This window comes from Pan troglodytes, chromosome 8, assembly GCF_028858775.2.
Source record: "Pan troglodytes isolate AG18354 chromosome 8, NHGRI_mPanTro3-v2.0_pri, whole genome shotgun sequence".
Taxonomy (NCBI): Eukaryota; Metazoa; Chordata; class Mammalia; order Primates; family Hominidae; genus Pan; species Pan troglodytes.
In genome coordinates this window covers 134,650,100-134,672,322 of record NC_072406.2, presented here as the reverse complement: position 1 = coordinate 134,672,322, position 22,223 = coordinate 134,650,100, and the positions used below count along the sequence as shown (strand labels likewise).

Here is a 22,223-nt window from a genome sequence, read left to right as displayed (position 1 = left end):
TTTTGAAAGAAAACCAACCATTCCAGAATGCAAAACTAAACCATCACAAAGTGGCTGCATGGAGGACCATGCCCCCTTGGGGAGCCCAGTCTCACTTGGTAATTGGATTACCAAGGGCACACCCCAGGCATGGTAGCCTGGGTTCAGTCAGCCCAAACACTGAATGCCAGAGTTGCTAGAAGTATGGCTTCTGCATCTCTTCTGGATCAGAGATGAACCTAGCGGTGCAGTGGGGTAATGAGCCCACAGGGATCCCCCATAATAGACCTTACCTTCTGCTACAGTTGTATCCAAGGGCACCTCCGAGGGAATCAGTGAAGCTGCAGGGTGGAAAAGGAAGAGCTCATTGATGGTAGCCCTTGCTTGAGGAGGGCTGGTCCCTGGCTTCCTCAGCTCTCAAGCAAGAACTGGAAGCCATGGCCTAAGGGCACCCTCCATTGCTAAAAGCCAACTGTGTGCCAATCGCTCCATCACTGAAATGGCCCCAGGCTGGGCTAGGATGCCACACCAGCATCCTTTGCTCCTGTTACCCTCCCCCCACCTCTTCTGCTGCCATGACCTGTATTCAAAAAATCACCAAGTCCACTCATAGCCCCATCCTAGTCACAAGATCCAATGTCAATGACAACTGGCTGTATCTATAGCTAAAACACACCCTCAAATGACAAATATTCACCATCACTGAAATACTCCGGATAAGATGGTTCAACTAGAAAGAAAGGTGGTTTCGAAAGAATAACAACCTTTTCAGAATGCCGAAATAAATCACTCACAAAGTGGTTGCATGGAGGACCATGTCCCCTTGGGGAGTCCAGTCCCACTTGCTGGTTGGATTATCAAGGGTACATCCCATGCATGGTGGCATGGGCTCAGTCCAGTCCATACGGCAAATGCCAGAGTTGCTCTAGAAGTGAACATTCTAACCACAAACTCCTCTTTGGGGAACAAGCCATGGGACAGTGTCCTTGAAGGTTTCTTTGGGAACTAAAGGACCCCGTGGTGTCCACACACTTCCTGGCACTACGCGAACAAAGGAAATCAACACTGGGATTTGCTGGGTTGGGTCCAGGAGAAGTTCTCTTTTCCATTGAGGATATTAAGTAGCTTTTATTTGTCATTTAATTCCAAATAAAGAGAATGCTTTGGTTCACTCCTCAATTTGATGTTGGTATACATTTATGTTTAAAGAACCAGCAGTTCCTCCATCCTCGTCAGCTTTTAAAGGAGGAGAAACTGCCACTTAGGAAGATATATATTTGGTATCCCAGGCCGGGGGTGGTCGTGATGCTGCTCATCAAAACCAGTCCATGAGGTGATTGCATCAGCAGGCTCTGGGGGGCTGAGACTGAAGCCTGCCTCCACTATGTCCAGCTTTAGAAGGACTGGCCGATGATCCCTTGATCTTCATTGTCTATGAAAAGGGCCAGTACCACCTGCCCTCCAATATCAATTAAGACATGACTTACTGCAAAGCAGGTAAGCTGTAGAGCACACACATATGTACACACACATACTTATGTGTGGTAATATTGACTCAGAGTTGCAGATACACAGAGCAAGGTGATATCCACACTACCTGAGCACATGACACCAGCATCTTCCCTGTGGCCACATTCGTGGTTGTACCATCCGCTGTGGGGACAGCTTGACAGGTAGGACTCCCTTCCCAAGCAATGCAAGTCACCCAAGGGAATGTTTCCCAAGCCCTGACCAAAGTGGGCCCCGCCCAGGGCTGAGATGGAATAGCCACAGCCGAGCTGCCTACAGACAACATCTGCATCCTGGGCGTCCCAGCTGTCATCACACATAGTGCCCCATTAGCCTTGGTACAGGACCTCCACCCGGCCCTGACACCGGTCACCTCCATTCACCAGCCTCAGAGGCAGACCTGCAGTGACACAGCCAGAAGCTTTTATCTTGGTGCTCTCGGCCCCCTTGACTTGCATCCCTACCCTCCTCACTCCTCCTTCTTCCTCTCATCACCCTACCTATTTACAATCTTTCTCCCAGCAGGATCTTAAGTATCCCTGTTCTTCCATGTTCTCTCTTTGCCCTCTTCTCATTCTGTATTTTCCCCCTGGAGAACCTCATGTACTCTGAGAACTTTCCAGAAGACCCCCAAATCCACCTCTCTGGTTCTGACTCAGCCCTGACAGCCCAGCCCTGAGCTCTAGACCAGCATTTTCAGTGGCCTCCTGGCCATCCTACCCCCGACATCATCCCAAACTCAACACAGCCTCTTCCCTCCATTTGAATTAAGGATGTCATCATGCTCCATATTAACCATGCTGGGAATAAGGGCATCATATTCGACTCCTCCTTCTCCTCACATCCTACATCTAACATCACCAAGGTCATTCCTTCCGTGTCGTTCCCACTGCCATTTCACTGAGATAAGCCTTCATCCCCTTGAACCTGGCCTCCTCCCAGCTGAATCCTCAATGTCTGCTCTTCCTTTCTCTAGTCCATCCACATTCATTGATTAAATCAGCATCGATGGAGTGCTTACTCTGCACCCATTTCTATACTAAGAGGATTCATTGGTCTCCAGGTGGTTTTCAAGTTTTATCTTTAGAAAGTACAAATATATTCAATTCAATTCCTTGCTCAAAATGCTTCAGTACACTCTCCAGTCCCATCAGGATCAAGTCCAAGAGCAAGCCTCGACCTACTTTTCCAGCCTCCTCTCCTGGGAGGGGCTAATTGAGCCTGCTTCCCACCGTGGAGCTGGCCATGCTGGGAAGTCAATAAGCACCATGTTCCTGCCCGACGTGATGCCACTAGACCACCCACTGGGGTAAGCTGTATTGATGGTGTGAGGAAAACAGGCACAGGTCCTGAGGGGTGCGGCCCACCGTCCTGACAGTAGGAGCCAGATCCTGGGTGTGGCTTTTCAATGGTGAGTTTGAGATTATGAGAAACTTGTGGTCACAGAGTGAGAGGCTGGAATGGGATGCAAAGGGAGGGGGCAGGTTGCTTTTCCTCCCAGAGGGAGGAAAGGCCAGCTGGACCATCTTCAGGGTATCCCCAAAGTACATTCTGGACTTCCCATGCTCTGTCCTTCCCCAGTCTCAGGGACATAATCCGTGGAGATGCCTGTTCAGACCTGAGGCCTTATTCGGAAGGGCCCCTTTTACGAGCAAAACACCCTACCTTCTATGCCATCTGCAACTCTTCTGGATCAGAGATGACCTAGAGGTGCAGCGGGGCAATGCGCCCCCTCCTGGTCACCCTGTGAATGGTCCCTCCAGGAGAGTGCTCGGTCTCCCTGCCTCAGCCTCTCCCTTGCTCTGTGTTGGTCAGAAATCTGCCTTTCCCAGGCCATTTCTGGATCTCTCAAGTCATGTCCTGGAAGGGGAGGGACTGACCTCAACAAGGCCAAGGGCCCAGGAGCAGAGTCATCCTAAGTGAACACATGGAAGGCCCTGAAAAATTAAACTTGGGCACAAAGTTCTCTGCACATTCTCACTGGAGAGGCAGGGACATTTAGCCAAAGTCAAAGACCAGGGCAGGGGTAAGAGGAGGCACCCATCCTAGCCTCAAATCTCTGCCCTGCTACTCACCAGACACATAATCTTAGACATAGAAATATGGACAAATTAGCTAACTGTGGCCTGGTTTTCCCATCTGCAAAATGGGTATAATCGTATTACTTACCTCAAAGTGTTCTTGGGAAGATTTCATGATAATAGCACTCACTATGTGCATTAGTTGAGCACTTATTAGGTGCCAGGTGGTATTTTAAGTATTTTTTTTTAATATATCAATTCATTTCATACATGAAAATCATTTTATGCAGGGTATATAACAAGTGCTTGGTAGATGTTAGTTATCTTCAAGATACCTGTCATTACTAGTGAAAAGAAAAGGTAGGCCCGGCGCAGTGGCTCATGCCTGTAACCCCAGCACTTTGGGAGGCCGAGGTGGGTGGATCACGAGGTCAAGAGATCAAGACCATCCTGGCCAACATGGTGAAACCCCATCTCTACTAAAAATACAAAACTTAGCTGGGCGTGGTGGCGTGCACCTGTAGTCCCAGCTACTCTGGAGGCTGAGACAGGAGAATTGCTTGAACCCAGGAGGCGGAGGTTGCAGTGAGCTGAGATTGCACCACTGCACTCCAGTCTGGTGACAGAGCAAGACTCCATCTCAAAAAGAAAAAAGAAAAAGAAAAAAAAAGAAAAGGTACTGACCTTTATTTTCAACTATCTCTCCTCACACCAAACTGAAACTAACCTCATCTGATAAATGACTGAGAGTCAGAGAGCAAGAGGAAGGAGAATGACAGCTGGGACTGGCCGAGTGTGCACTTGAGACATGCCCCAGGTCTTGGCACCCACGTCTCCTGTCCCCCCGGCATTCCTGCGTTCGACAAGGCAGGCGTTTGCTCTGTGACCTCAGCTGTGCTCAGCCTCAACTAGCCAACAGCAGCAGAGGAGAACTGGCCAACCCCACCAGGGAAGAGGAGTGAAGAAAAGGTCTTACCGTAGTCTGTAGCCCTTGGGATCCACCCACCTGGAAAGAACACAAATTCTCTTAGAAACACTGTTTAGAAATGATTTCCTACAAGTCACAGAAATTGGCTTTCGCTTCACCGTACAATCACACCAGAGGGCGCTGTGGCTCAATCTTGGGTTTGTGTGTCCCCGACGTTCTTGCTAAATGAATTCTGCAATAGCGGATTAAAGCAAGTGGATTGGATATGAGGAGCTCAATCATTTTAGATGTAATGAAGCATATGTCTCTTTACTAGGCCCCTAACACTACAGCTTATGGTGACAGGATGTAATCTATGCTTGGAAAAAAGGGCTGGACAAGAGAAGACAGCTTAAGCTGGTTGTCCAGTCTGAAATTTGAGTACAGCTGGCATTGACAACAGCCACTCAGATGACCCCTAAAGAAGAAAATATGTTAATGTCAGATATTCTGTTCCTTCTGACTCATAACCTGAAAACATTTTATTCCATCTTGAAGCAAATGGAAATCTAGAGATCCCTGGATCTTTATATTCAGTGAGGCCAGACAAGGTCCATCGGACTCAACTGTAGCTTTTGAGTTTCTTTTTGAGCAGTTCTAACTATACTCGTGAGTGTTGATATTTCACAACTTTTATATATTTTAGAGGTCTTTCAAAGATCAGAGAGAGTATTTATTCATTTTTAAAAAAGGATAAAACTCATCCTATCTTGTAATCACCATATGGATCCATTAGATCCTTTTATAAATCCAAGATTCATTATTGGCTTCTGATTTTATTTTTCCTATGTCTTGAAGCATTTCACTATTTCATCATCCAAGAAAGTACTGCATCATTATTCATCAATTATTAAACAGTAAGAAAATGGTAGAATGGTGAAGTTGCCTAGAAGGAAGATGAACTAGTGAAATAAGTCATAATTCTTCCATGCCCAAAGTATTGTATTATCTTTCAAGAAGATTTTTTTTTAAGAATGGAGACACTTTCTTCATACTCTGTTTTTAGCTTTCATTGAATGCAGTTAAGAATTCAAATTTTTTCATTTTCTACTTGTGATGGCAAAGAGAAGAAAACTGACAAGAGAAGATGTTTTTGCAATAATTAGATGAACCAGAAGAGGAATATAGAGACAAGATATAGCACTCCAGATACTAATAATGGTAGAATTGATTGTACAACAGAAATCTCAGACTATGAGTCTTCAGATGATGATATCCTAGATGAATTTCTCAAATTCAAGAATCCAGGGTCAATGATACAATTCTAAGGACAAAAATAAAATACGGTACTCTTACACACTTCGATAGGGATTTCATCACATGATATTTTGCAACAAGAACTTCAACCATCTTATTTTGCTAAAAAAAAAAATACCTGTGATGGTATTCTTTTGTCTTTTATGATGTTTATATACCAAAATGTATGTGATATAAAAAGGTCTGCTATGTTTAAATTCTTATTAACAATTCCAGCATACTTTCATTATTCCTTTTCTTTTTACTTCCTGGTAAAAGGAGGATTAAGGCATTTGACAAAATTATCAGATTATTATTTTACTTTTAGAGATAGAGTCTTGCTCTATTGCCCAGGCTAGATTCAAATTCCTGGGTTCAAGCAAGCCTCCTGCCTCCAGCCCTAGAGTAGCTGGAACTACAGGCATGTGCCACCACGCCCGGCTCTTCAGATTCTTTGTAAATGTGGGTCCTGAGAGCAGTGACAGTCACAGTTCAGAGATTTGAATTTCTCTAATGGAACCAACAGGCCAGTGACAGGACTTGCCATATGTCAGAGAACATCTTCACCTGCCTCAACAGCCTGAATATGAGCTCCACCATGGGCTCCCCCAGCTGCCCTGCTTCATATTGATGGCTTAGGAAGGGGGCCACTGAAACCATGTGGCTATGCATCCCTGAAAATGAAGAAGAAGCTCGCAATAGAAACCACAACATTCTTTCAACAGAGATAGCAAACTAGGGAACTCTGTACCAGAACATCCCCACCTCTTTTCTGACATGCCATCCCTGCTCCCACACTCAAGAACGAGCTGATAGATGTGCCTAAGAGAGACTTCCATTCAAAACTCGGCCATTTAAACACAGTCTACCTGACACCATGCAATTCCCACTGCCAGGTCCCAGGTATCCTGCCTAATCCCATGGCAGTCGAACTCATCCAGCCAGAGCCTTCACAAGGCTCATCCACAGCATGGAACACAACATTGAAGTTGTTCCTTGTTCTGCTGTGTCCACACATTTTGAATAGACCCTTCTGCATATACTGAGACCAATCTGTAGTCTTCCAAGAATCAACCACATAGCTGTAGGTTACTCCAGCTGCCATTGTGGGAATGGTGGTAAATTGCCTGAAGGGAGAAGAATCACTTCTGGAAAATGATTTATTAATTTTTTTTTTTTTTGAGACAGAGTCTCACTCTGTCACCCAGGCTGGAGTGCAGTGGCACAATCTCGGCTCACGGCAACCTCTGCCTCCTGAGTTCAAGTGATTCTCATGCTAACAAACACTGGTACCTTCCTACTAAGTTTACTCCAGGCTTTATCTGGATTTCACCAGTTTTTCATTTTCTGTTGCAGGATCCAATCCAAGAGCTCACATTACTTTTAGGAAGCTGCTTTTGGATAAAACATGAGGAAAATGTCTAGAGTAGTAACACTAAATGGTTCTGAGGCTCTGTCCATGTGCCAGATACTGCATGGGTTGGAACATAACCTCCATTTATAAATGAGTAAACTGAGGGTCACAGAGGATCCACAGCAGGCAAGTGGCAGAGGAGGGGCATTGCTGGGGCTAGCAGTGGGTACCACAGCCTTTCCTGCCCAGCACAAACCTGGGCATACTGAGTTTTTCTCAAGAGTTTGCATGAAGACCAGAGCTGACAGGTGCCTGCCACCTCGGTACTTCCAGCGCAAAGCTCTGTGGTCAGGCTCCAAGCACTGAGTTAGATGCCACGGTTCAGTTCATCACCTCAGTTCCCTGCAAGGAGCAGCAAGGGCCAGTGGGCCAGAGCTGTCATCTGAATGCTAGTGAATTTGATCCAGATTCAAGCCCTAACCCAGCCACTCACCAGTGCTGTCTTTGGACAAGCCAATAACCTTTCTGAGCCTCAGTTTCCCCATCTGAAATGTGGAAATAATTGTTCCTAACTTCAGGAATGTTAGAAGATTTAAATAAGAGAACACGGGTCCACTTCAGAGAGCATGAATTCCCACCTCTGAATGGCAAACACAGGCATGCATGCACATGTGTGCATGTCTGTCCATATGCATGCACATAACATCATGGGCAAACTACAAATGTCCTCAATCCAAGAGCACTGCTGCCTGTTGTTTCTTTGTAGATAAAGACAAGGCAATTCACTCCCTGTCTACAGTGGCTGATGTGAATTCCATGTCATGGTTCAGAGACAATCTGGAGGGTGAACTCGGTACTGACAAGAGCTGGGGCTGAGGATGCAGCCTCCCAGTTTCAGATGCTTCTGATGGAGGCAGGATGAGGATGCCCAGTCTCCACTCCCCTGAGGTCCTGGGCCTAGTGGCCCCCAGACCCTCCACACGCTCATCACAGGGGGTGGGCCTGCTCCCTACCACCCGGGTGTGAGGGCTGGGTTGGGAGGTGCTGCTTTCGTGAAAGCAACGAACCAGATGAACCTTAATCTTCAAAGCTTCCCCCACTGAGCCTAGGGGGAGAGTGAGAGTTCCGGAAGTTACCTGAAAATTAGGTGATTTTTACCCTGTATCCTGAAATTCATAAATCTAGCAAAAGGTGACATAAAAGGAAAAAAAAGGCAGTAGGAAAGATAAAAGAGAAGAAGGAAGAAAGAAATGAATAAAGAGAGGGAGAGAAAGAAAAAGGGATGGAAGGAAGGTAGAAAGAAGATAGAAACAAAGGGAGAGAGAGAGAGAGAAATAGGGAGGAAAAGTGATAAGAGCTGCCCAATAGATGATGAGAAAGAGTGACAGAGAAAAAGAGAGGGGGAGGGAAGGTGATAATAGCTGCCTGACAGATGAAGAGAAACAGATAGAGAGAGAGAGGAGAGGTGATAATAGTTGCCCAATAGTTGAAGAGAAAGAGAGACAGAGACAGAGAGAAAGGTGATAATAGCTGCCCAATAAAGAGAAAGAGAGATGGAGAGAGAAACAGAGAAGGGGGAGGAGGGAGGGAGGAAAGGTAATAACTGCCTGATAGATGAGAAAGACAGGAAGATACAGTGAGGGGGGCGGGGAGAGAAAGGCAGAGACAGAAACAGAGGGAGGAGGAGGAAGAAAAGGTGATACCTGCCCAAAAGATGGGAAAAAGAGAAAGATACAGAGAGAGAGAGAAACACAGACGGACAGAAACAGAGGGAGAGAGAGGGGAGAGAAAAGATGGTAATAACTACACAATAGATAAGAGAGAAAGATAGAGAGAGAGAGAAACACAGACAGACAGAAACAGAGGGAGAGAGAGGGGAGAGAAAAGATGATAATAACTACACAATAGATAAGAGAGAAAGAGAGAGAGAGAGAGAGAGGCAGAGAGACAGGAAGAGAGAGACAGAATAGGCAAACTGAGAATCACTTGTTCCTCTAGTATCTCTGCAAAATGCCATTGAGATGCAGCAATCAGAGTGCGCTACCGACGGCTCTCTCACATTTATCATCTGACTCTCTAAGAACATACAGCTATGCTTGAGTGACTGGGCTTCAAGTGTTTGTTTAAAGCTGTGCATGACAGACAAACTTGGAATTCCAAGACAAACTTGGAGTCTTAATGATCTTGTCTGCGCTCAATTACTTGACCTGATTTTGCTCGGCAAATATTAGCCATCAAGCCAGACACACCTGTAGAAAGAAGCCACATAAAGGGCATTTACAGTGGGAATCTTTCTGCCTGTTTTCATAGCACACAAATTGTGTGTTTAACCAATTGCTGCAAAGTTTAAGGGCCTCTTAATAATACACATCCACCTTTCCTAAACTTCAGGGATTTTTCTAAGACAAATCAATCATTCCTTTAGTTGAATGACTTACTGAAAACATTGACTTAATGACTGGCTTTTTCTAACTACAACCATTTATATTTCTCAGCCAGAAACAAAACAAAAAAGAGCCATTCCTCCTGAATACCTGCAAACAATTACAATTATCAGCAAAGTGCTACCCACTCTTTGATATAAAACTTCCCTTGTAATGGAAAGTAGTAGATATAATTTGCCATGATTGGGTCTGCAGGAGAGAAATCAATGAATATAATAATTAAACGTAATACCTGTAGATAGAACTTGTCCCCATAAAAGACACATTTCAAGGATGACTGTGGAGATCCCCATTTTGCTGGGTTCTTCTCAATTGAATAGAAAATCCTGGACATTTATAGGTACCTAGCTAAAAGGAGGTGTGTCCTCTAGGGTGGTATATTTCTACTGCTGCTATAAATCAATATAAAGGAAGTGAGGGCTTTTGCTAACAGTCGATGGCTAATATGTGGAAAAAACTTAGGTGTGTTTGATTGATTGCCATATGAACAATCTGGCTGTTGCCCAACTGCAAACGCACTGACATAAGTGAACAATTTCCAACTTCCTTCTCGGTGAAGCTCGAGGACTCTCAAGTGTTTCCTGAATACGGGCTTGATTTTAATCTTGGGGAGTTCAAATTCATCTGTGGGAAGTCTGCCCCAAGGTTTGGGGCAGAACAGGATGTGGGCTGTTGAGCAAATACAGGACACAGTGCCAAGGGGGAAAGCATCTCTTTGGGATGGTTTTTCCTGGCAGGACATGCTCTCATCGGCCCCTGTGCAGTGCTAGTAACCTCACCTTGGAAGAACGAGGATGACATGAGTGTGGATGTGATCAGAGAGCAGAAGTCATGAGGGATGATTCCACAGAGACCATGGGTCCATAATGGCTTTGGCCACAGTCTTCTGGGTCTCACACTAATTCCACAACAGGAGCTGAGAAACACATGACCTCAAACTGAACCACCTCCAACCATTTCACATGGCTTTGATTTCTTGTCCTTGACATGCACATTGTATGACCCTTGGAGCTTGGCAAACCCACAAAACCTGCCCCCAACCTCCACCTATATTGCACACAATCCCCCTCCTTGGATTTGCTATGTAAATATCACTTCACTCTTTGGGACCCTCAGAAGTCATTACCAGACTCTGATAATCCCCCCCACACACTCTACCAAGAAGGTTGCCTGACACTTATTTTTTAACCAAGACACTTGATGGCCAGTAACTCTTGGTTAAAAGCAGACAGCTTTCCAGGACTTGCCTCTGTTTTCCTAGCCTGGGTGAGCTGTGCCCTGCTTCTCAGCTGAGAGGCTGAGGCCATGAAATGACACTTGGCTTCTTTGCCACGCACTGTTCATCAGTAGTCTATGCTGCATTCTAGAAGGGTACCATGAACCCATGTCCTGTGTCAGCCACCAGTCAGAATTTAGGGCTGGAAGTCTGCCTTTGGCTTCATCCAGATGAAAGTTACATTCAATCTTGGATGTCCTTTTTAATCCTACAACTCTTCCTGTTGTTTCCAGGTGCCTCTTCACCCCTTGAGTAGAACAGGAACACAGAATAGGCTCACTGTGTTTCATCCTCCTACTGCCAGATCAGCAACTGATAAGCACTGGGTGACGAGAGAACAGGTTTACTCACCTACCAGGGAATGCCCAAGACCGGGCACATGCTGGATTCCTCTTAGAAGGGGATTGTGATCCCTTGGTTCCTGGAGTGTTGGACTGAGAATGATAATGCAGCTGGGTCTGGGATCATCAGAGTGTCATGACAGATTAGAATTGTCTGCCGGGAGCACAGCAGGGAAAGATGATGGTAAGAATACTAAATACCTGTGAACAGGAAGGGGTAATAAGTGTCCTTCCAAGACAAAAGCAGACTGTCTGGTCTTAGAGACAGACCTGCCTGGTGACAATTTCAACAGGGGGTAGCAAGTATTAGTACAAGCTGCTATGAGAAGGTAAAGAAAAGCATCTAAATCAGATGAGGGAGGCCATCTCTCAGAGAGGGTGGCACCAAACAGTCTTGAAATACCAGCAGAGGTCAGCCCAGCAAATGAGAGCGAGAAGATGGGATGACGAACAGGAGCGACTCTCCCGGCTGTGCAGGAATGGGGGCAGGGAGCCTTCCCCTCCAGGAAAGCATGATGTCCCAGGTATCTCTCAGCTTGCCGGGGACACCCTTCTTGAGAATGTGTGGGATTTTCTGAACTGCGTAACCTCCCCGTTTTTGTTGTTTTGACTGCATCTTTTGCCCATGGTAGTTAGCAGAAAAGATCCTGAGACAATAAGGGTTTGTGAGCTTTTTGTTCAGGAGATACCAGGAAGAAGGAAGTGGTGAAGCCTAGCTGTCATTTCAAAGCCAGCCCAGGTAGGCATCCCAGGTGGGAAATGGGTGACGTCAGTGGAACAGGAAGGATGTGGCGGTCCTGGGCATGCGGGCAGAAGACAATGGGCTTGAGGGCCACCTGCCAACACTGTGTGGGACCTCAGCCTTCACCGTCAGGTGCCTCATCTTGTCCCAAGGCCATTTTGTGGCTCATAAGACACCATTTAGGGAGGTCTTTCCTTGGACGAAGAGAAGGGTTCAGGGGCACAACCTCCTCCAGCAGCAGCCCCTGCCAGAGGACCCTCATCTTCCCCTTCCTACTGGTTAGAAGCATCTGCTTAAACAGCAGGGGTTGGAAGACCACAACCACAAAGTTCCACTTTATTCACCCCAGAACTGCCATGAAGAACAACAGGAAGCAAGATAAGCCCATTAAAGCTCAGAGACTCGGCGCCCGGGCCCCATTTGTAAAGCACCTTCCCCAGGCAATTAAGCCAGCGGCACCCCCACAGCACACTCCAGGAGGTGGGACCAAGCCCCTAAATCCCAGCACCAGAGGACTGGTCGTTATGGGGAAGAGCCCCCTGGATCATATGTGGCCATTTATTAACTTATTTATTTTAAGATGGAGTCTTGTTCTGTCGCCCAGGCTGGAGTGCAGTGGTGCAATCTCGGCTCACTGCAACCTCCGCCTCCCGAGTTCAAGCGATTCTCCTGCCTCAGCCTCCCGAGTAGCTGGAACTACAGGCGTGCATCACCACACCCAGCTAACTTTTGTATTTTTAGTAGAGACAGGGTTTCACCATGTTGGCCAGGATGGTGTCGATCTCTTGACCTTGCGATCTGCCTGCCTTGGCCTCTCAAAGTTCTGAGATTACAGGCATGAGTCACCGCGCCCAGCCATGTATGGCTTTTTTTTTTTAAAGCTACAGAATCCTTTCCTAAATTGGAATTCATGGGGAAGCCCCAAAACATAAAACAGGCCAGTGGAATGCTCCTGACTGTGGTGAGGGAGTCCCCTTCCAGGCCCCTCCCCTAGGGCCACCTGCCGTCAGAGCTGAGGATTACCTGTGGGAAGCCAAGACCTCCCTTCATAAGACAGGGTACTGAGAGGCCCAGCAGGGCCCCTGGGGCTGCCAGGCACACATCCCTGCCACGAAGCTGAGCTGGGGTCCCAGGCAGACTTCCCAAAACAGCCCGTTGATCTCCTTCTTCTAAAGATTCTTTCTACCCACAGACCAGTGCCCTGGGAAGCCAGAGGAAGACGGAGATCCGGGAGGCAGCCCAGGGCCCCTCCCACCTCCCACCTCTGAGGGGTCTCTGATTTCTGAGCCAGGAGCCCTGTGACCTGACAGACAGACGAGGGGGACAGAAGGACGGGGAGCCTGGTGGGAAGGGTCGGGGCTGTAGCACCTTCCGGCTGCTGCTGTTTGCCTTCCAGTCCCTGAATCCCGTAATCTGTGTGACCAGGGCTCCCCTTCAGGTGTCAGTCTGACCCCAAACTCTAATTTTACCCTCATTGAGTAGCACACCATAATTGCCGGTCATTGTTACTGTTGTAACAATCTTTTCACATTGTATGTCTGATATTTATAATGTCGCTCATTTTTGTTGCTCAGAGAGCCGGTCTTCCCAATCGGGTTATAAGGGGACCCCTTCCTACCCTTCTTCACTCACTCCCCCCACCCCCCACTGCCCCACACCTCCCTGCTGGGCTTTGAGGATCAAGCTGAGACCCGTTGTCTCCTGCTGCCCCTCTGTGATCCCAGTGCCCCAGCAGAGCAGGTGCTCAGCAGGCAATGGCTTTGAAGGTGGGGATTGTGAGCGGCTCACCCATGCTGTCCAGGGGTCCCCAGAAAGAAGTCTTGTGGTTCAACGGGGGCTGGTGACGAGCCAGTTCTCCTCCACCACTCAGCCTCCAGCTGGAGACGATGAGGTCCAGAGAGGGGAAATGACACACAGAGCTGAGACCATGTCCAGGACAGCACTCACGGCAGCTGCTGCCCCCCATCTGAAGGACAGATGAGCTCCACGTTCATCAGGATGCCATCCAACCGCGGAATCTTCTAGCAACAAACACAGCCCTCTAGGGACCCCTGACACACAGAAATCCCATTGCATGCCTGCCATCTTGCTCAGAGGAAGGCTCAAAGCCCTCCCATGGTTTATAAGGCCCTGCACAAGATACCCCTGCCTCTCTCTCCCCCTTGCCCCCTGTAACCATCATCCAGCCCCAGGGCCTTTGCACTTGCTGCTCCCTGTGCCTGAAGACTTTTTCCCCAAATGGCTGGAGACTCACTCCTTCCCCTCCTCCAGAGATTTTCTCACATAGCACCTCCTCCATGCAGCCTTACCGACTGCCCCTCCCCAGCACTCCCTAACACTCCCATCCTCTCCCCACGGCACTCCTCACCATCTGGCCACCTTCTATTTCACTTCTTTATTCTTTTGCCTGTCTGCTCTGACTAAAATGCAAGCTATACAAGGTGGGATTTTTGTCTGTTTTATCCATTGCTGTATACTCAGAACCTAGAACAATGCTTCACAAATAGTAGTAGACGCTCAAGAAATATCTGCATTCAGGCCAGGCACGGTGGCTCATGCCTGTAATCCCAGCACTTTGGGAGGCCAAAGGTGGGTGGATCACTTGAGTTTGTGACCAGCCTGGCCAACATGGCGAACCCTGTCTCTACTAAAAATACTAAAAAATTCGCTGGGAATGTGGCACATGCCTGTAGTCCTAGCTACTCAGGAGGCTGAGGCAGAAGAATCACTTGAATCCAGGAGGCAAGGGTTGCAGTGAGCTGAGATCATGGCACTGCACTCCAGCCTAGACAACAGAGCAAGACTCCATCTCGAAAAAAATTGTATATATAGATATATATATATATGCAGATAGATAGATAGATAGATAGATAGATAGATAGATAGATAGATCGATAGATCGATAGATAGATAGGTCTGCAGATTGATTGACTGGATGAGCATGGGCAGATCTGGAAGAGGAGGACCAGGCCCCTTTGCACAGATGGTTCAAGTGAGTTCTGTGTTTGCCGAAGGATAATGCTGTTCATTCATCTGCTCATTCAGCAAATACACGCTGATGCCTCCAATGTGCCAGACGCTGCTCTAGGGAGTGCTCTAGGGGGTGGGGCTGCAGCCTGATGCCAGATAGACATGCTCCCTGTCCTCACAGGGAGGCAAAACAGACAACAGACAAGAAATCAATCAGCAGGGAGAAGGGTTTCAGATTGTGGTAAGAATTATGGAGGAAATGAACAAGGCAATGGCATAGAGAATAGCTGTGGTAGGGAGGACGACTTTGGATAGGGCATCGCATTTACCTACTAACTGCCCCTGGTATGAGAAATCTGAGGCTCAGAGAGGTTAAGTAACTGCTCAAAGTCACACACCCAGAAACTGGCAGAGCCAGAGCTTAAATCGATGTCTGACCCCAAAGCCTGGTATTTTTCCAAAAGACGCTGAATCTTTCCCCTTCCCACCAAAAGACTATGTTTCCATTCAAATGGTAGGTTTGAGTCCTCTACACCAAAGGACATCTTGCTATTCAGAACCATTCAAAGGAATGGGTAGAGAAGGAAAACTGGCTCTGAGGTCATCAGGGAGAGTGCAGATTTTTTGACATAAGCCCTACAAAAGGTGGTAAGTGGCCTATCCCCAAAAGAGTGAAGAGAGAATATTTTTAATGGCAACACTAGATCTACACTGACCTGGTTATAATCACGAAGGCAACTACCAGTTCAGGGGAGGCTTACAGCAAAGAGGGAAAATAAAAGGAGATTGAAGCTGTGACTCCCACTCCCGGATCCTCTGTGCTATCCTCATTCCTCCACCCCAGATCCCAAGAGCCATTCTGTTTCACCAACAATCACTGTCCTCCCGAAGTTATTTTGCAACTCTTTCCCATTAAGGCACTTGAGCTTGGTGAAGCACAGTGTGCTGCCTCTCCAAAGGGTTATTGGAACTGAGCAAAGAAACCCTGGTTTCAGGTCCAAGAACAAAGTCACCAAAGCACCAGCCGGGGGTAGCATTTCAGGCGGGATAGCATCACTAAGCCAGCCTTTCGGAGTTTGCTCAGCCCAGAGTGATCAGGTTCCAGGAAACCCAGGTACACTAATTGTACTCACCAAACACTAATTGGTAAACCAGGAGGCCAATTCATTTATTTCCAATAGGGTGTATACTTTGGCTCCAGAATTAGTCTGCTTGAGGGACAAAATTATATACCAATAGTTTGCTTGGGGAGCAAAGAATGAGGACAAGGAAATTGGATGGCATCCAAAAGAAACTCTTATCAAGATAATGGAACCTGTCATCGTCCTTCCTGCATAAAGAACTGTTCTGGGCACCTCTAAATGCTTATCAGCATGACTGCCCTCCCAAATCCCACACATGAAGCCCTGGTACATAAGAGATATGGGACTCTTAAAAAGATTCCATATCTGGTACATAAGAGATATGGGACTCTTTCAAGTGTACCCCAAATCAGACCTGTCCTTAAGCCTAGCAAACAACTGCACAGTTCCTGAACAATGGGGACAGTGGGGACAGTGGGGTGGGTTTTACTGAGTTGTGTGAAAACAAGTGTGTGAAAACAAGTTACAATTGGCTGGAATTGCCTGGAAGTCCAGTAGAATAAGGATGCCACAAAAAGCAGATGGATCGGGCCGGGTTCGGTGGCTCAGGCCTGTAATCCCAGCACTTTGAGAGGCCGAGGCGGGTGGATCACCTGAGGTCAGTAGTTCGAGACCAGTCTTGTCAACATGGTGAAACCTCGTCTCTACCAAAAATACAAAAATGAGTCTGGCATGGTGGTGGCCTGTAATCCCAGCTACCCAGGAGGCTGAGGCAGGAGAATCGCTTGAACCCAGGAGGTGGAGGTTGCAATGAACTGAGATCACACCATTGCACTCTAGCCTGGGTCACAGAGACTCCACCTCAAAAGAAAAGAAAAGAAAAAAAAGCAGATGGATCTAAGGGCATTCTAATTGTTGCATGGACCCCTGAGCCACTTCCATCTGAATGGACCAGACCATACGTTGAGTACCAGCATAGTTGCAGCCAATCAGTCCATGCATGAGAGCGCTGGTTCTCAAAGCACAGGCCCTAGACCGCTAGCATCAGCATCGCCTGACAACTTGCTAGAACTGCAAAATCTGAGGCTGCAGTGTGGGACCCAGCAATCTGTGTTATAACACGCCCTCCAGGGGATTCTGAGGCTTGCACAACACAGATAACATTTGCATGAAGCAAACTTGTAAGGAACACTGGTCTGTTTGCCAGGCCAGCTCCCCATCAAGGCACACGCAGGTGAATAAGTCATGGACCCTGCGCTCCAGGGATGAAGCAGAGCCAGCGGCCATGGGGAAGGAACATATTTCAGAGATGATGGGAACTACAGTGAGAAACATGAGCTGGGGGCTGAATGGATATCAGGGGAGTGGGGACAAAGGGGACCAAGGAGCCCAAATGACTCCCAGGTCTGATTGGATTCATTGCCAAGTGTGGATGCCACCATATGAGACAGGTAACCCAGCGGGAGGGGTGGGCTCTGGGGACAGTGAGTGCATTCCAGGCTCTGCTGCAGCCCTCTTCTCCCTCCCACCCCTGATGGGCTCCAGCTACTCCCACTGACCCTGGCCCTCTCCACCCAGTGCCTGCTTCCTGTCCATCCTCCAACTACTCACTGGTCATCTCCACCTAAATGAAAGCTTAACCTGCACACCGAGGGCATTTAGCCCTGGAGAGGGTAGGACAGGGCCCTGACCTAAGGTACACAGAAGGACTAACAAGAGCCCAGCAGCAGCTGGGGTTGGGCCACACATAAGAGGAGTCCACACCCACTCGACTGTGGGGTCTTTGGCAGCTGCACTCGGCCCCATGGGTTAGGGTGAAGAAAACAGCCCCAGGTGGTTCCAGGGGTGAGGGTCTGGAAGGCGGGCAAACAGAGGGTCATGGGTGTGATATCGGGGCTGGGGAATGGTTGTATGAGGTTCCAGGGAAATGGGATGCGGCTCTATCACCAGCCATGTGGCTGCCATCAGGGAAGGGAGCGCTGGGGCCCTGGGCCGAGTGGAGACTGGCACATCAGACCACAGTCCTGGAAGCTGCTATGGTCAGGGTGTGGCCATGGGGCTAAGGAGCCAAAGTGGAATAAAGACAAGGCCCCTGGGCACAGAAGCTGGAGAGATCCCTAAAAATCACAAGGCAAATCCGATATTGTCCTGTGAAATAAACCCTTCAGTGGCAACCCCAGTGTGTTCCACATGAAGACCAAGCTCCATGGCACAGCCTCTAGCTAGGGCCACAGGTCCCAGTCCGGCTGCTTTTTTTTTCTTTTTTCTTTTCTTTCTTTCTTCCTTTTTTTTTTTTTTTTTTTTTTGAGACGGAATTTTGCTCTTGTTACCCAGGCTGGAGTGCAATGGCGTGATCTTGGCTCACCGCAACTTCCACCTCCCAGATTCGAGCAGTTCTCCTGCCTCAGCCTCCCACGTAGTTGGGATTACAGGTATGCACCACCACTCCTGGCTAATTTTGTATTTTTAGTAGAGATGAGGTTTCTCCATGTTGGTCAGGCTGGCCTTGAACTCCCAACCTCAGGTGATCGGCCTCCCAAAGTGCTGGGGTTACAGGTGTGAACCACCACACCTGGCCCCAGTCCTGCTTCTTTTTTTTTTTTTTTTTTTTTTTTTTTTGGAGATGGAGTCTCGCTGTGTCACCCAGGCTGGAGTGCAGTGGCAAGATCTTGGCTCACTGCAAGCTCCGCCTCCCGGGTTCATGTCATTCTCCTGCCTCAGCCTCCTGAGCAACTGGGACTACAGGCGCCCCTCTTGCTTCAGGGGCAGTGATTGCTTCAGCCCCCTTCCCCTTAACCAAGCAAGTGGGTTGGGTTGGGATATTATGTGGTCACCTCCCCTAAAGTCATCCTCTGTGCACATCTGGGCCCTGCTTACAGTCCTCCTGCCCTCTGACCTACAGCCCAGCCAGCCTGCCTTCTCCTCGGGGCCCGGCATGCTCTATCCACCTCTCTTTCTCACCTTCAGCCAGAAGCATGGGCCTTTCAAGTCAGTGAAACCACACGGGGGCAGAAAAGGAAGGCAGCATGAGCAACAGGAGGCAGGGGACTCTGGTGACAAACGGTACTGTGCCTTCACAACTCACCGTGCCCCAGGATTGGAGGGAAGATACACAGGAGCCCGGTTCTGAGCAGGGGCCCAGTAGGGCCCTTGTAGGGCCTCTGGGCAGGGTATCAGCCCAAGCCACCCACGCTCCAGTCATGGAGACGTTGTCTCTGCCAGCCTATTATTCCTACACTGAGGATGGTGGTCATGGCTCGGGACTGCAAGCAAAGTGGGCCAAGTTGAGTGGCTCAGAGAACACCCATCACCCGGAAGGAAAGTCTTAAAAAAGGAGGGGGGCAAGGATCTGTTGCCCATGTTGGCTGAAGAGCCTACTGTAGTCCCAAAGTGAGCTCAGTGGCAGGTAAGGCCCTGGGGGCCCTGAAGCCCTGGCCGTGCCCTCTGTCCCAGAGAGCTGGTTCACATAGAGTTTAAGGCAGAGGCCCAAATCCACTGCTCACTTGTCAACAACTACCAAGTCAGCCGTGGTTGAGAGCTTGGCAGGTAGTATTAAAAACCACAACAAATACTCTAAGGAAATTGGAACAAAGAAGAGTTTTAAACACGTATAGGGCAATGACAAGCACACAACACTCAGCCAAACCAAAGGACAAAAGAGCCACTGGTGTCACCAAAGCTAAAGGGGGGCATGGCCGCAATGGGGTCCCTATGCCTGACCAGTGAGGAGGGAAACCGCGATGGATGGCCTCCATGAAGCTATCACTGGCACTCAGCTAGTTCCTTGAGTGGGAAATATTCCATTTATATTTCCTTCTTCCTCATCATAGCACCAGGCCCAGGAGCCAGTGCCTGTGTGTGTGTGTGCATGTGTGCTGTGTGTACAAGTGCTCGAGTGTGGGCAGGTGCGTGTGCGCATAGGTATGGGTGCATGGGTGTGCACATATGTGTGTGTGGGCATGGGTGTGTGTGTGCACATGTACAGGGGCACATGTTTGTATGTAGGGAGGTGCATGCATGCATGTGTGCACGTCTGGTTGCATGTGTGTGCATGCAGGGGGCACATGTTGTGTGGGAGCACCTGTGTGTGTGTGTGCACGTGTGTGAGCGTGCATATGTTTGTGCCCATGCATATGGCAGTAACTCACAGCAGATGCATAAACAACACCCATTGCAGTGGATGTACGTGAACAAACGTGCTTTTTCGTGGCATTCAAGGCCACCTTGCTGGTGGTTTTGATGGGACTGAGGGGTCAGCACCAGGGGAGCCAGGAGGTCCAGCACAGCAAAGAGCTGGTCCTGGTCCTGGCAGTTCCAGAAAGGGGGAGCGTCAGACCCATGAAAGGAGCTGCCACTCGTCCCCCAGGTGGAGTGGAGCAGCTGCACCCTCCATCACCTCTGCAGTAACGTCCTCCCCAAGACTGTGGCAACTTAGGCAGTTTGTTTGCCTTTCTCCAAAGCATTTGATGCAATTTTCACAACTGCACACAAAGCAACAGCAAAGAATGAAGTGGTTAGGAAGACCACATAAATGGAAAAATAATGGTAGACTAGGGAAACAAAGGCAGGGTACATTGAGAACATAAAATTGAGGAATACCACAAGGCCTTCCACTGGAGGGACTTGGCTACAAGAGATCAACTTGAATTGTGGCTCTAAGCTTCCTAGCAGCCAAATCAAACAAAGAAACAAGATCAGTGCTTATAGGACTTAACCATTTGCTGTTCGTAGGCATTACTTCTGTTCCCAGGGCCTGGAAAAATGTTTCCCATGTGGCCTCATGGAAGGCTTGCCTGGGAGAAGGGCTGTGGCTTTCAAATCATGTTTCCACATCACAGAGATGTTGGAAGTGATGAAACGGGGAGAAGGGATGAGCTCAGCTCCTGGGCCTTCTTCCTCCCCACAACCTCAGCTCCTGCAGAGCAGCTCTGCTTTTCTGGGTAACACTTACAATGCTGCCCAGAGCTGGCAGCTGCTCATTTCAATTCACAGCTGCCAGAAATATCACCTTTGACTTTGTTAAAATTTCTTTTGTCTGTTTTTTAGCACCCAAGACTCCCAGGGGCCTTTCCCTTTTCTAGGCCAGCAGAGTGATCCGTGAGACCCAGGAAGCCCACATCTGGGTCCCTGTCCCCTTCTCCTCTCCCTCCTCCTCACTCCCAGCATCCCCAGGCAATGTTCTCAAGCATTACCTGGGCTAACAAGGCCTCTGGGTGGGTAGATTTTCTCCTAAAATTGCTATTCTCTCAAGAATTCTCCCATAGGGCTTTTTTCTTCTCTCTCCTCAGACAGCAAAGAGAAGGGAAAAAAACTAAACACTCAACAGGGAGGGAAAGGCTGTGTCCCCAACATAAAATATTCCAAGTGTTCTTGATTATAGTACATCATGGATTATATCTAAAACATGTTAATGACCACAGTGAGAGAGGAAAGGAACAGCACATTAAAAGTACATCTCAATTGCGAGAAAATTCCCAATTTCACATTAAAAATTGCATAAAAGACATGCATATGAGAATTAGCAAAATGGATTTATTAGAAATGGCTGTCTTTTTATATTTTTTTCCCAGTACAAGAATTTAGAGGCCCCCTAATCAATGTCTCTTATTTTTTGAGGAGGAAATTGAGATCCGAATGGCACCTGCTGCCTCTTTACGGGTTTCCAATGGTTTATCACCTTGTAACTCCTTGATAAGGCACTGCCTTTCTAGTAGTAACTGTTAGAAAGCTAGTAGGTGAGTAGAGATAAGATACGAAGAGGGAAAGAGAGTCAGATTTTTCTACACTGGCTTCCTGGTTAGACTACGAACCTACTTTCTTCTCAACGCTTTGTGGCCCAAAGGTTAGGAGGCCCTTTCTGAGGATACAGGAGATAAGTTCCAGGACCTTCTGGAAAGTGTCTTAACTGAACCATAGAAACTTACAGAGAGTAGGAGCCCATTAAAAGTCCTTTTTGTGTTTCTATGTTGCTAAATGCAGTGGCAGACTGACAGGTTGCTCAAGACTGATTCCAAATTCGGGGCCATGAGCTGTGCTGGGCAGTATATAAGCATCATCGGGTGTGTTGGTTTAAAATATGCATGCCTGGGCCTCACACCCCACGGATTTTCATATGCTAAGGTTGATATAAGGCCTAGAGATTTTTTTCAAGCTTCCCAGATTATTTTAATTGTGGTGAAATAGACACAATTCCCAGGCGAAGGTGATGCATGGCCAGGTGTGTGAGAACTGAGGCCTACAGATGCTGAGCATGCCCGCCTGGCTACAAACCCAGGTGGAGATTCACATTGATGCAGTCTCAT

The 22,223-nt window shown here is 48.0% G+C and overlaps 1 protein-coding gene across 2 annotated transcripts in view; it reads right to left on the bottom strand.

Moving 5' to 3' along the window:
- The window catches only part of DMBT1 (deleted in malignant brain tumors 1), a 71,075-nt gene extending 61,171 nt beyond the window's left edge, over window positions 1–9,904 (bottom strand). For both annotated transcript variants that reach the window (XM_024346655.3, XM_024346654.3), the window contains exons 1-3: window positions 9,743–9,904; window positions 4,486–4,515; window positions 273–320 (exon numbers count right to left, since the gene is read on the bottom strand). In XM_024346655.3, coding sequence (XP_024202423.3) covers window positions 273–320; window positions 4,486–4,515; window positions 9,743–9,803 — 139 coding nt within the window. In that variant the 5' untranslated portion in view covers window positions 9,804–9,904. The remainder of the gene's footprint in view (window positions 1–272; window positions 321–4,485; window positions 4,516–9,742) is intronic.
- Window positions 9,905–22,223: the final 12,319 nt, after the last annotated feature.